We start from the raw sequence: 14,618 nt of genomic DNA, 5'->3' as shown, positions 1-14,618 counted from the left end.
TTTGGAACCAGTGTGTTGTTCCATGTCCAGTTCTAACTGTGGTTTCTTGACCTGCATACAGATTTCTCAGGAGGCAGGTAAAGTGGTCTGGTATTCCCATGTCTTTAAGAATTTTCCACAGTTTGTTGTGATCCACACAGTCAAAGGCTTTGGCATAGTCGATAAAGTCTGGTCCATACGTTTTGTTAAAGCCACAGCCTTGGGAATTCCCTGGCAGTCCAGTGGTTAAGATTCTGCACTTCCAAGGTAGGGGGCACAGGTTCAATCCCTGGTCAGGGAACTAAGACCCCACATGCCATGCAAAGTGGCAAAAAAAGAAAAGAAAAAAATTTTTAAAGCCACAGCCCCTAAGACTGTACTTTCTCTCAACAAACATGCGGCACTGAGCCAAATCCTCAGGATAAAATGTTGTTCCCGCCTTCAGTTAGCACCTAGTCTAACATGGAAAAATGGACATAATTATACCACAGAGTGCAGAAAGAGAGGTCTACACAAGCAATAGAGACGAGGAAGAACCGAGTCGGGTAGAGGCTTGGTAGCCCAGAAAAGGCCTCACACAAAGGTCAACCAGAGATCCCAAGTGTGGGAGATTAAAGAGGTGTACTGACTATGGAGAACAGTGTGGAAATTCCTTAAAAAACTGGAAATAGAACTGCCTTATGATCCAGCAATCCCACTGCTGGGCATACACACTGAGGAAACCAGAATTGAAAGAGACACATGTACCCCAATGTTCATCGCAGCACTGTTTATAATAGCCAGGACATGGAAGCAACCTAGATGTCCATCAGCAGATGAATGGATAAGAAAGCTGTGGTACATATACACAATGGAGTATTACTCAGCCATTAAAAAGAATACATTTGAATCAGTTCTAATGAGATGGATGAAACTGGAACCCATTATACAGAGTGACGTAAGCCAGAAAGAAAAACACCAATACAGTATACTAACGTGTATATATGGAATTTAGAAAGATGGTAACAATAACCCTGTATAAGAGACAGCAAAAGAGACACTGATGTATAGAACAGTCTTCTGGACTCTGTGGGAGAGAGAGAGGGTGGGAAGATTTGGGAGAATGGCATTGAAACATGTATAATATCATGTATGAAACGAGTCGCCAGTCCAGGTTCGATGCACGATACTGGATGCTTTGGGCTGGTGCACTGGGACGACCCAGAGGGATGGTATGGGGAGGGAGGAGGGCTCAGGTTGGGGAACACATGTATACCTGTGGCGGATTCATTTCGATATTTGGCAAAACCAATACAGTATTGTAAAGTTTAAAAATAAAATAAAATTAAAAAAAGAATAAAGAGGTGTACTGAGTACTCCAATCACAACAGTCTGAAGGTTAGAAATCAGCACCCTGAGCATGGGGAAACACAAGCAAGGATTAGGGAACACTTTTAATGGGCTTCCCTATTGGCTCAGATGGTAAAGAATCTGCCTACAATGCAGGAGACCCACGTTCAATCCCTGGGCCAGTAAAATCCCCTGGAGAAGGGAATGGCTACCCACTTCAGTATTCTTGCCTGGGATATCCCATGGAGAGAGGAGCCTGGGGGCTATGGGCCATGGGGTCACAAAGAGTCAGACATGACTGAGCAACTAACACACAACCTCTGTACAGTCAGCACCTCATCCAGCTGGCATCATCACCACTGGAGGCTCAAAGAAGAAAACCGAGGCCTACAGGATTTGAGAAGCTAGCCACGACTTAAAGATTTAATTTCAAAATGGTGCTTTTTTTCTCTTTTTTCCATTGAGATTTAATTGACATACAGCTTTGTATGGGTGAAAGGTGGATCCCCGAACAATTTGACATATATTGTGAGATGAATACCACCGTAAGCTTATTCAACATCCATCTCTTCAAATAGTTACAGAAAACCTTTTCCTTGTGATAAAAACATGAAGATTTACTCTCTTAGCAACTTTCAAATATGCTATACTGCAATGTTAATTATAGTTATCCTGAATTGGATGATAGTGGTCAAAAGGTATAAACTTCTAGTTGTAAGGTAAATAAGTTCTGGGGATAAATGCATAAATCTGTGCTCTTAATCTCTATGCTATCTGGCAGTTATGTAAATAACAACACACAAAATGAGCAAAAACAAAGACATAAAGCCACAGACCAGACTGTAAAGGGCTGTGGAAGCTACATTTCACAGCTTAATGTATATGCAGACTTTAAAATCTTTTCATGCCTCCACAGAAAACAAAAATCAAAATCAATTTATGTTCTGAAAAACTAATTCCAGTTTCAACAGCTACACTAAGAACTGCTTTCTAACATTTAAAATTTTAAACAAATCTTTATCATCAGAGTCTTTTCAAGTTTAATATCTGTCCATTGAAACCATATATTATTACCAGAAATGCTTCTATGAATTCAGTTAAGATTTTCAAATGCATGTTTACAACACTTTCCATCCATCTGAAAAGCAACAGTACAAATCATGAGAACCTTTGTTTTGTCTGCAGACAACACCACTAAGCACCGAGGACTCAAGGGCACTCAGCAAATCCTTTCACACCAGACCACAGGTGGGAAACCACCAATAGAAGGGAAACAGCTTACAGAGAAAAAGAGGGCCATCACTTAGGCGGATTATGTAACTATCAGTGGGAGACCCACAGAGTGGAATTCTTTAAAAATTTAGCACTAAATGCACACTAAAGTGATGACCAGCACACGATCCCTAAAGGACATAAATGGGCAGGTGGAGAAACAGACCAGCTGGAAGTAACTGGGGAAGGATTCATATTCTGGTGCCAGGCACGACAATGAGCTCAACTGGCATCTCTTTGGTCCTTCTACAGGGTGACAGTGATACTGAAAATATCAAACCCAGAGATAACAGGGCTGGCAGGGGAGCAGGAAGGTGTGGAATTAAACTAGCCTGTTCTGCTCCAGTCATAAAAATTACTGCTGTGTTTAAACCTCAACCTAGATAGGAACATGAAAGTCACAGACTGGAAATGGGTAACCAACCAATGCAGTGAGCAATAATGTTCAGTTTTCAATCTCATTGGCATTTTGTCTGTTTATTACAGGTTTTTAATGCTCCCCCCAAAAAGAAAGACGGGGCAACTATTTGGTACAGAAAATTAAAAGGTGCTGCAGAAAAGGACTAAAATTAGAGGGTCTGGAGTGCGTTTTCTGCCACTTCCTCTCCCACTCCATGACCATGCTAGACTCAAGCTTCCCCTTTGCCATCACCTCCAAACCACTGGCTTCCAATGACTGTTTAATCATAAACTAGCTCGCTACATTATTAATATTCCAAACTGCATTTTCAACCAGATAATAATCCAATATCATGATGTTGAATTATCTTAGAAGGTTATGTTCCTACATTTGTTTTTATTTCAAATATGAAACTAAACAGAAGTATATATACACTTTTAAACAGCAAAGAACAATTTGAAATAGTCATAAAATGACAATAACTGTCAGAACAACAAGCACTAGTCCTCACCTTACCCTTTCTCCTCTTCCTCCCAAAACAAAAAATGATTTTAATTTTGGTCGCGGGAGTAATACATTAGTTATTTAAAATCGCTGATGGAGCACAGAAACGGCAAGGACATACCAGCATGGACTCTGGTTATCTTTCAAAGATTTACAAGGTTATTGGAGTCTTTTGACCTTGGGTTAGTCAAAGCTGCAGCTGAAAATAAAGGTAGCTGATTAGGTCATATTACGTACAATACATATAGTATGTATATTATAATATTGTTGTTGCTGTTTAGTCGCTAAGTCATGTCTGACTCTTCTGTCTACTTCCCATGGACTGTAGTCTGCCAGGCACCTCTGTCCATGGGATTTCCCAGGCAAGAATACTGGAGTGGGTTGCCATTTCCTTCTCCAGAGGATCGAACCCGTGTCTCCTGCACCAGCAGCAGATTCTTTACCACTGAGCCACCAGGGAAGCCCACTATATGATAGCATATATCAAGGATATATCTATTTGTGTTTTATATGTATATATACATAAATGCCTATATATGACATAATTTACATAGTACATATGTTCATACATGTGCATTATGTATATATACATAAACAAGCATACATATGAATGAAACATTTATGCTTCAGTGTATGTAAAGTATAACATAATGGAGCAAGAATATTAGTCAGCAGGAGAAAGATTTATACTATAATAGTCCATGCTTTCCAAAATACTTTATATACTTTGCAATCAATATTTTATTTTCAAATTAGGGGTTCTCAGAGTTAAGATATTTTATGGCAATGAGACAGTCATTCATCCTGCTTCTTTTGGCAAGAGCAATATTTTAAAATATGTGCCCCGGTTGTAATGACAAAGCTAAGAAGAAGGATACATTCGGACACTAACTGAAGAAATAACGTACACCTAGCAGCGAACACCAAGCTGTCACTTTAATGTCCCAAGTTTACCAAAAGTATAGGTGAATATGTCAATTATTCACATATCATCAGTGAATGTACTGCCTTGCTCCCTGGGGCATGAGAAAAAGAAGTCAATTTTAATTTCATAAGAGTTAACCACATTCATATTATAAGGCATAGCCTTTAGAAACATTCAGTTTTCTGATAATGAGGAACAAAACACTTTACCAAGTTACCAAATCATTGCTGACAAACACTTTTGGGGGAGTGGGGTGGGGGTTGGGGAGATGAGCACATTCACCATGTACGTGAGATACCTTTATCACAACACATCACAAACCCAAAGTTTATCACAAATTTCTCACAGAAATCTTATCCAATTACAAGCAAGTTATCACCAAAACAGAGATCTCAAAATCTGTATACTAAAAAAGGAAAGGATGTGAGATCACCAATAATCACAGGTAAGCAAACACTGAACTTGCAGGTGTAACCTCCACACTGGAGCCCTGTCTGGCCACAAATGTATCCCATATTTCTTCCCTTCTCCCTCTCTACATCCCTAACACTCAAACAAGGGCAAGTTTTACTTCTAAAATTATGCAGTACACATACTGCTAATGGAAAACTACCTTTGAAAGGCTTGACTTGTCAAGGTTTATGAATGGGGGAAGTTATTTCTCTTAACTACATAGCTGGAATTTTTCCACTCTCATTTCAATTCAGAATACAGTGTTTATTCTTCTCCCAACCTCCCCATGCCCTCGCCTCACACCTTTAGGTCACCTTCAAACCAGCTCAGAGTTTCAGTACAAAATGATGGCAAAGCTAATTTCTTAGACGCCCTCCACCGACTGGCTAGGTGGTAGTGAGACATTCACTTTCCTTTAGTGTGAAAACCATAACATTTAAAGCTTATTCTTTTTTCCCCCACATACACTTAATTCTTTAAGAAGAAATAAATTAAGGTACTGTTTGCTATGGAATTCTTGAATATGCTGTCTTTCCCATGGAAAAATCTTTAATCCTAATTTGAATATTTAAATACGTTGAATAGCCCAGCACCTGGCTTCAATAACCCCTAAATGACTGCCAAGCTGGTAAAGACAACACTTCTCTAACAAGCAGTGGTTCCTGATTTACATCTGCTCGGAAAACTTCCTCAGCATCATTATAAAAGTCATCTTTGACATCCAAAAAGATAACGGCTAGAAGTCCTGGTGTTAACATTTCACAGACAAAAGTAACCCTAAGGCGCTGATCCTGGATATTCCAGGAGACCGTCTCCTTTTAAAGGCCAAGACTGGAGTGGAAGATCTCCTTGAGGCATAGCTGGGTAAATAACCACCCTTGAGTGAGTGATTTCAGGAGATCTTAGTCTTGTCAATGCCGACTTAGGAAAGCCCACGCGCCCTAACTTACACAACCTGGGCTCCGGAAACTACCTCGGAGAAAGCATCGCTCCAGGGGCGCCACAGGTGTCTTAGGGTCCTCCATCCGCCCTCTCATCCGACACACAGTACTGCCCAAGCTGGTGTATTTCAGAAGTTTGCATTTCTAGCCATCGCCGGAAAAAGGCACCCGAGGACCCTGAGCCGTCTCCCCCATGCAGAGACATCCCCGGAGTCCTGCCGCGGACGTGGGATGGTCCCCAGGGATGCGCGGTCCCCAAACCCCGCGGGGCCGTGGCAGAGGCGCTCCGGGAAAACTCAGGGAAACAGTTGTGGGGAGGGCAGCGATAAGCTTCGCTGGACGTTAAATGATAAGAGACACGGAACTCGGAAAGTCCCCCGAACTACGGCGCGAACCAGCCTGACGCGCCGCGCCCGCGAAAGTCCGGGGAGACGGCTGAAAGTCCAGTGGCAAGAACGGCCAACTCGTGCGGAAAGGAGAGGAGAAAAGGCACTCACCTCCACCCATCGCTGGGCCTCGGCGAACGCCAGGGCGCAATCGGCCTCCGCCTCCTCCATCCCTTCCAGAACTAGAGGGAGAGAGAGGTGGTGGGTGCGCAGAAAGGCGGCAGTGCCGCGCACGACGGGCCAGATGCCCCGGCCTCTCTCCGGCTGCAAGACTCCGGGGCACGTTGTCTTTTTCCCTTTGTTGCGAAGTTGTTGAAACTTCGGCAAAGTTTCGAACCACAAGAACTTGAAGACGTGGCTGTCTCCAAACTCCCGAAAACGCCGCGGGGACCGGACTGAACGCGGGAGGCGGGGAGGGCGACCGGAGGAGGCGCGCCGCACCAGACCCGAGGGCTGTTTCGACTTCAAAAGTCGCAGCGAGGCCGCCGCCCTCCCGGCATGCCCCGCCCCCGCCCACCCCCAGGCCGCCCAGTCGCCGCTTCCGTACCCCCTCCGCTCCCCCACCCCCACGGCGCCCCGGGGCTCCCGGCCGCAGCCGCCTTTGTGGTCGGACAGTCTGGGCTAGGGGATGCCACCGTCCTCCCAAAGGCCGTGGCCCGGGCCACGCTCCCGCTCCCGCGCCGCCCGCCGGACCGCGGGCCCCCATCCTCTCTCCGGAGGGGAGGCGCCCCCGCGCCCGCATCCTGTCCGCATCCTTCTCGCCTCCGCCCGCCTGGCCGCCTTCCCTCTCCCCGGGCCCCGGGAAGCGGCGCCCCTACAGCTCGCGGCCGCCCGGCCCGCCTGACATACCAGGAATAGCTGCACACAATTGCACCTTTCCCGGCCAAGAACGTCCCCCGCGATGGAGCTCTGCCCGGCCAGCCGCCCTCACCTGCTCCCGCTCCGGCCGAGCCCGCTGCGCACCCGCCCCGCCGCCAGGTGCGGACAGCCCCTCTCCCAGGTCTCCGCCCCCTTCCGTGGCCCGGGCCCTCCTGGCGGCAGGTGAGGGTACTGGCCTAGGCACGTGCAGCCCATTGCCCCCAGCCTGGGCCCGCCCCGCTCCGCTTGGCTTCCAGGTGGGCAAGGAGGAAGGTACCTGCCACTCCAGTCCCGGCCCTCCAATAAGGGTCCGAGGAGAAAGAAAGTCAGCCCCCACCCTGAGCGTCAAACCCGCCATCCTGCGTGGTTTGAGGACACGTCTGGAGCAGTAAGGTGATGCGTCATTCACCATCCGCAGGGGCCCTTGGGTAGGTGCGCAAGTCTGGAGGGTAGGAGGCTCAAAGGCTGGAGTGTGTGGATTCTTTTCATACGCAAATCAGATCTCCGGATAGGAACCTGCTTATCTGTCTAGGCTCCCTGGGACCTCGATTCAAGCTCTTGCCCTATCCTGGCCACACACTGATGGTGTCGTGGTTGGAAGACGATCAAGATGAGTTCTTACTCCAGTAGAGGAAGCAATCCTTTTATTTTTCTTCCTGGTGGATCGTTTACTCTATATGATGAAAAATGACGTCAAAGAGCAAAGAGACTAGCATAAGGACTAGCATAACTAGAATCTATTTTTGCCTTATTTACTTCATCACCTTGTCTACTGAAGATATATTTCCTACTTAAAGAGAGAATTATATTTCACCCATAGATAGCATAGTAGACATCTCGTTCTTTAAAGAACACTTTTCTGCATATTATCATTTTCACACTTAACTAAAGCTAACCATAATCACTTAGTATTAATCTACACCCAGTCCAGACTCAGATTCCTCCAATGGATTCCAAAGTATCTTTTAACCGCTGCTTTAGACCAGAACCCAAACAATAACCACATATTGCCTTTGGTTACCTCTATTTTTTTAGCCTAGAATAGCTTTCTACTTCTCTCCGACTCTACCATCCACCCCCTGTTTTAGAAGGCCATTGCCTTAAGGAAACCAGTTAGCCTTCTGGTTTTGTCTGATGGCTCTCTTTCAGATGTCTTCACAATATTTCTCTTCCCTCAGTATTTCCTGTTGCCTAGACATTAGACCTAAAGCTGGGATTAAACTCACTTACTCTTCTGAATAAAGATTTCACCAGCATCCTTCCAGATTTGGGTGACTTCTAGAGGATGGTGTTTGTTTGTTATGTTTATTTTCATCCAATCTTCTTTTCACTGGCATTGTCTGTAATCAGTGGGTCTGTTTAGAAGACCTCACCAGTTGTTTCTGCTAAAGTGAAAAACCATTGGCTGGATCATCCCCTTGCCTCCTGAGGACACCATGATCAGAACAAACCCAATGAGGATGAAAGGATTAAAGAAACTAGGAAGAAATGTCTTTCTGGCTACTTAAGACCTTAACCAAAAATTTCATTTGGGCTTTTCATAATATCTTATGGAAAAACCCAAATGAACCTTTTAGCCAACCCAATATTAAATATTTAGCAAGCACCTTATATATGCAATGTGCTGTTTATCATAAGTGATACAAAAATTTTAGACGGTGAATGCTGTGGACTTCCAAACCAATAGAAAGACAGACATTCTGCAAGCTTCATGAGAATTACTACTACTACAGTTATTATACATATATATATATATATATAAATATATGTGTGTGTGTGTATATATATATAATGTCATTTAAAGCTACTGCTATATCAATTGACTTTCAGCAATGGGGGAAGCAGCCCAGGATGGCAAGAAGTGCACAGAAGTGGGAATTTGGATGACTAAGGTTACCAAGTTACCAAATTCTCTGAGCTTCAATTTGCTCACCTGAAAAATGTGATGAGAATAACTACTTCAAATGTTTCTTGTGAGAATTAAAATTATGTTTTATGTAGAAGCCCAGGGCATTGCTTGGCATCAAGCGGGCACTTAGTAAATGATGATTATTTCCCATTCATCTCTATCAGTAATGTGTCAAATATGAATTTTTCCTAATAAGTGGGAATTTCATTTGTTTGCTCAAATACTCACATGGAAAGAGCTATAGGGTATTGCAAATTCTGTTTCAAGTCAGCTCAGGCACCAGCTATTTCTGTCTCTTTAGTGTTGCAAATTTGCAACTCAGAAGACCCAAATCCAATTCTTTGCCGTCTATGGGGTTGCACAGAGTCGGACAGACTGAAGCGACTTAGCAGCAGCAGCAGAAGCAGAAAGAAAGACTTAAAATTCATAATGACAAAACATCATAAATATTATTTATTTTCCAAAAGAATTTGAAGTATCTTTCAATATTTAAAAACATGAAACAGTACAATTGTCATGTTCTTGTACATTAGTGGTGAAATGAACTGTTGATAGGAGAAAATGACCATCTTTTGGGAAGGTAATTTGGCAATAAATATTAAAATTTTTAAAATGCCCTTGCTCTACTGCAGCAATTCTACTTCTGAGAATTTATCCTAAGGATATGGGTAAAGATATATGCATAAAAGGAGTATCCTCAGTGGACACATAGAGGCACTAGCCAAATCTCTCTTTAGAAGTCCACCTCAGCTGCAGAGCGCAGCCTCGCCTGAGGCCATGTCCAGTGAAAGTGGCCCCAGGACTTGAAGTTATAAAAAGTCCTGTCATTTCCACCCAATTTGGGACAACTCTGATGGACTCTTTCTATATAAGTGAGGACTGTTGAGGCTGTCAGCCTGTGTCAGAGTTCAACTTCTCCCTCACCCATTCCTGTTCCTTCCCTCTTCACTTACCTGGCGTCAGTCCCTGATAACTATCTTATGCTTCAAATGGCATTTCTGTCCATCTCTGGAGTCTCTGGAGGACTCAACCTGTGATGGCATTATGCATGATTTGTTAGAAATGAGATCCTCAAAGCAATCTAAACAATAGGGATGGTGGAATAAATTATGGTTTTTCCATAGAATGAGATATTGTGCAATCAGTGAAAATGTAAATGGATAGTCCATGACACAGAGAGATGTTTAAAAATATATTACAATGGATACATGTATATGTATGACTGGGTCACTTTGCTGTACATCTAGAACTATCACAATATTGTTAATTGGTTATACTCCAGCATAAAATAAATAGTAAAACAGAAATATATGCTTATGAAATATATATATATATTACAAAGTGGAAGGAAAGTCATCTATAAAGTGATAAAATTTGTGATTGTATTTTTCTTTTTTCTTTTTTTTATTCTTTAAATTATGAAAATATGATAACACATTTATAGGAGACTCGGAAAATAGAGAACAAGATTACATATAGTTCCACTATAAATTTCAATTTTTTAAGTAGAGAAATTAAGATTTTTAGTTGGAGTTTCATTATCAAACTCTCAAAACTTATTAGAATGAATATACAGAAAAGTTGAAGGATATAGTAGACCTGAAAAGCATTATGAAAAAAAAAAGAAAATGAAAAAAAAAGAAAAGCATTATGAACCAATATAATTAAAAGAATCTGCCTGCAATGCAAGAGACCCGGGTTCGATCCCTGAGTTGGGAAGATCCCCAGCAGAAGGAAATGGCAACCCACTCCAGTATTCATACCTGGAGAATTCCATGGACAGAGGAGCCTGGTGAGCTACAATCCACAGGGTCGCAAAGAGTTGGACACAACTAAATGACTAACACACAAGATTTATACAATTTTCACAGAACAGTAGGGTACAAATTCCATTCAAGCTCCCATATACTGTAAACTAGTAGACAACAGAACATATCCAGGGACATAAAACCAGGTACAAAAATTTCATGGTCTAAAGGTATTGAAATCATACCTTTAGATGATTCACATAAGAGTCTGTTTTCTTATGTGATTGCATTTGCTTTTGTGATTTTCTGTTTTCTTATGTGATTGCATTCTGTGTGTAATTTTTCCACACAGAACAATTTGGAAGAAACCCCACCCCCTAAAAAATAGGAGTTTCCTGATGGCCTAGTGGTTAGGATTGCCAGCTTTCAGTGATGGGACCCAGGTTCAATCCTTGGTCAGTGAACTGAGATCCAGAAAGCCACTCAGCACAGCAAAAAAAAAAAAACCACCTTCACCCAAAGTTTAATGCTGGCATTTCTGAATGGAGATTTCATATTTATTTCTCTTCTACAATTTTTTGGCAAAAGGCATGTATGTTGTTGCTCACTCACTCAGTTATATCTGACTCTTTGTGACCCTGTGGACTGCGGCACACTAGGCATCCCTGTCCTTAACCAGCTCCTGAAGCTTGCTCAAATTCATGTCCATTGCGTCGGTGATGCCATCCAACCGTCTGATACTCTGTCATCCCCTTCTCTTCCTGCCTTCATCGGGTCTTTCCTAATGAATCGACTCTTCCCATCCAAAGTATTGGAGTTTCAGCTTCAGTATTAGTCCTTCCAATAAATATTCAGGACTAATTTCCTTCAGGATTGACTGGTTTGATCTCCTTGCAGTCCAAGGAACTCTCAAGAGACTTCTCCAACACCACAGTTCAAAAGCATCAATTCTTCAGCAGTAGAGACATGTAAACTACTTTTATAAATGAAAATATTTGTCTGACACAAAGATTTTCCAAAATTGATTTTCTGTCTTATCCCGCAGGCTTCCCCTTGCTTTCCCTGACTTGTAAATGGTACCACACCTGAAATCTGGAGGTCATGCTGGACTTCCTCATCTCTCACCTCCATGTCTGCCCCATCCCCAGTCCTGTCCTTGCTGTCTCCTCAATATCACTCCAACTGGCCCCTCTTCCCCATTCTCATTTCCACTTTAGTTCATTAGCTCTCAGCTAGCTTTCAGGAATTGTATGACCTTTCTAAAATTCAATCTTATCATGCCACCCAATTAACTCCTCCTTTAGGACTCCCAGTTGCCAACTTAGGGGCCATCTTGATGGTTGCCATCACGTCGACCTGGTTCAGGACTTGCTACTGCCCTCTTTTCTAATCATGTGTCCTGACCCATGTTTTTCTCTGTGAGAAATGTGCCTTTCTCCCTTCCTTTTCTTGCCTTTCTCCTACATATTCTTCCAGGCTCAATTCAGACCTCTTCCTTCTGAGAATCCTTCCAAAAATCCTTGCAGATCATCCTGGGCTACATTAGGTACATCTTCTTTATGTCATCATAGCCCCTTCAATCACGAGGTTGAACCGTAACTCTGTGTTATGAAAAAGGGAGGAGCAGGAGAGCACTGGGCTGAACAATGCCTGGGGCAAAGATTGTAAGAATGAAGGGACTCTGTGGCTGGAAATTCTTGCAAGAAGAGACAGGTACAGTGGAAACTCTTCTAACAAAATACCTGAGCTTTGTATTCCAGCTGGGTATGTTTCATAAAAATGTCACCTGTTTTCCTCATAGAACCATAAGTAACTTAGGAATGCCTGACCCTGCCTGACATGTATCTGGTTTTCAACAATTGTTTGTTGACTGGTGTGTCGGGGAGGAGGAGAGTATAAAATATGTAACTCAATGCACAGAAGTAATCAAACATTAATAGGAGCAGAGTAGAAAATACCAATGATTACTAAAGCTTATCTAAGTTTTGTTTTTTTTTTTTTCAGTAGGATTTCTCAACAGGTGTACTACTGAGAATCTGGGCTGGATAATTCTTTGTCGTAAGGGATTGTCGTGTATATGTAATATATTAGCACCATCCCTGGCCTCCACCCACGAGGTGCTAGTAGTACCTCTGTAGATGTGACCATCAAAAACATCTCCAGACACTGTCAAATGTCTCCTGGGGAGAAACCACCACCAGCTGAGAACCACGGCTCCTCAGGGAGAGACTGACTTTGTCAGTTAATGCTTTGGTTCAGTAGATGGGTAACTCAGGTCCAGGTGTTTTGAAGCAAGTGGGTGGGGTAGAGTAGAGAGGATTTAGATGAACTGGAGAAAAAGGAGTTATTCTGAGCTATGGAAGAGGAAGAGGCAGGGGAGCACTGGGCTGAACAATGCCTGGGGCAAAAATCATAAGAATGAAGGGACCTTGTGGCTTGAAATTATTGCAAGAAGAGACAGGTACAGTGGAAACACTTATAAAATAACTGAGCTTTATATCCTGGATGGATAAGGTTCATAAAGATGTCAGCCCTTACAGGTTCAGATAGCCAACATCTGAATTGCAGGTATATTTCTCATGCTTATAAAACTTTTATTAACAGGAAGAATCACTCCTGGAAGGTAGATGAAAAAAACATATTAAGTATGATGAAATCTTCTCTGTTTGCAGATGATACGTTCTTACACAGAGACAATTCTAAAAAATCCACTAAAAAAGCTTAGAACTAATAAAATAATTCAGTAAATCTTTGGATGCAAAATCAACATACAAAAAGCATTTACATTTCTATACACTAACCACAAACTATCTGAAAAAGAAAGAAAACAATCCTATTTATAAAACAATAAAATACTTAGATTTAGCCAAGGAGGTAAAATCTCTGTACTGAAATTTACAAGAGACTGATGAAAGGAATTAGAGAAGACACAAATTCTAAATGAAAAGATATCCAATGATCATGGATTGAAGTGGAAGTCTCTCAGTCATGTCCGACTCTTTGCGACCCCATGGACTATGCAGTCCATAGAATTCTCTAGGCCAGAATATTGGAGTGGATAGCCTTTGTCATTGATTAGAGAATTAATATTGTTAAGTGTTAATACTAGTCAAAGTGACCTATATAGATTCAGTGCAATCCCTATTAAAATCCCAATGGCATTTTCCACAGCAATAGAAAAAACAATCCTAAAATTTTTACAGAACCACAAAAGATCCTTCATAGTCAAAGCAGTCTCAAGAAAGAAGAGCAAAGCTGGAGGTATCATACTTCCTGATTTCAAATTTTATTACAAAGCTATAGTCATTAAAATACAATGATACTAGCATAGAAACAGACACATAGGCCAATGGAAGAGAATCAATAGCCCTGAAATAAACTCACAGATATCTAGTCAAGGCTATGGTTTTTCCTGTGGTCATGTATGGATGTGAGAGTTGGACTGTGAAGAAGGCTGATCGCCGAAGAACTGATGCTTTTGAACTGTGGTGTTGGAGAAGACTCTTAAGTCCCTTGGACTGCAAGGAGATCCAACCAGTCCATTCTGAAGGAGATCAGCCCTGGGTGTTCTTTGGAAGGAATGATGCTAAAGCTGAAACTCCAGTCTTTGGCCACCTCATGCGAAGAGTTGACTCATTGGAAAAGACTCTGATGCTGGGAGGGATTGGGGGCAGGAGGAGAAGGGGACGACAGAGGATGAGATGGCTGGATGGCATCACTGACTCGATGGACGTGAGTCTGGGTGAACTCCGGGAGTTGGTGATGGACAGGGAGGCCTGGCGAGCTGCGATTCATGGGGTCGCAAAGAGTCGGACACGACTGAGCGACTGATCTGATCTGATCTGAATATTTGACAAGGGAGCCAAGAATACTCATTGGGAAGGTAGACTCACTTCAATAAACTGTGTCGGAAA

The 14,618-nt window shown here is 42.6% G+C and overlaps 1 protein-coding gene across 12 annotated transcripts in view; it reads right to left on the bottom strand.

The window, feature by feature from the left end:
• The window catches only part of LMO7 (LIM domain 7), a 220,116-nt gene extending 213,461 nt beyond the window's left edge, over positions 1-6,655 (bottom strand). For 11 of the 12 annotated variants that reach the window (XM_005213851.5, XM_059892261.1, XM_005213864.5 and 8 more), the window contains exon 1: positions 6,301-6,655. In XM_005213851.5, coding sequence (XP_005213908.1) covers positions 6,301-6,360 — 60 coding nt within the window. In that variant the 5' untranslated portion in view covers positions 6,361-6,655. The remainder of the gene's footprint in view (positions 1-6,300) is intronic. The other variant, XM_005213871.5, reaches the window with a different exon arrangement.
• Between the last annotated feature and the right edge of the window lie 7,963 nt (positions 6,656-14,618).

The sequence above is a fragment of the Bos taurus genome, chromosome 12 (assembly GCF_002263795.3).
Source record: "Bos taurus isolate L1 Dominette 01449 registration number 42190680 breed Hereford chromosome 12, ARS-UCD2.0, whole genome shotgun sequence".
Taxonomy (NCBI): Eukaryota; Metazoa; Chordata; class Mammalia; order Artiodactyla; family Bovidae; genus Bos; species Bos taurus.
This window is presented reverse-complemented; position numbering and strand designations above follow the sequence as displayed.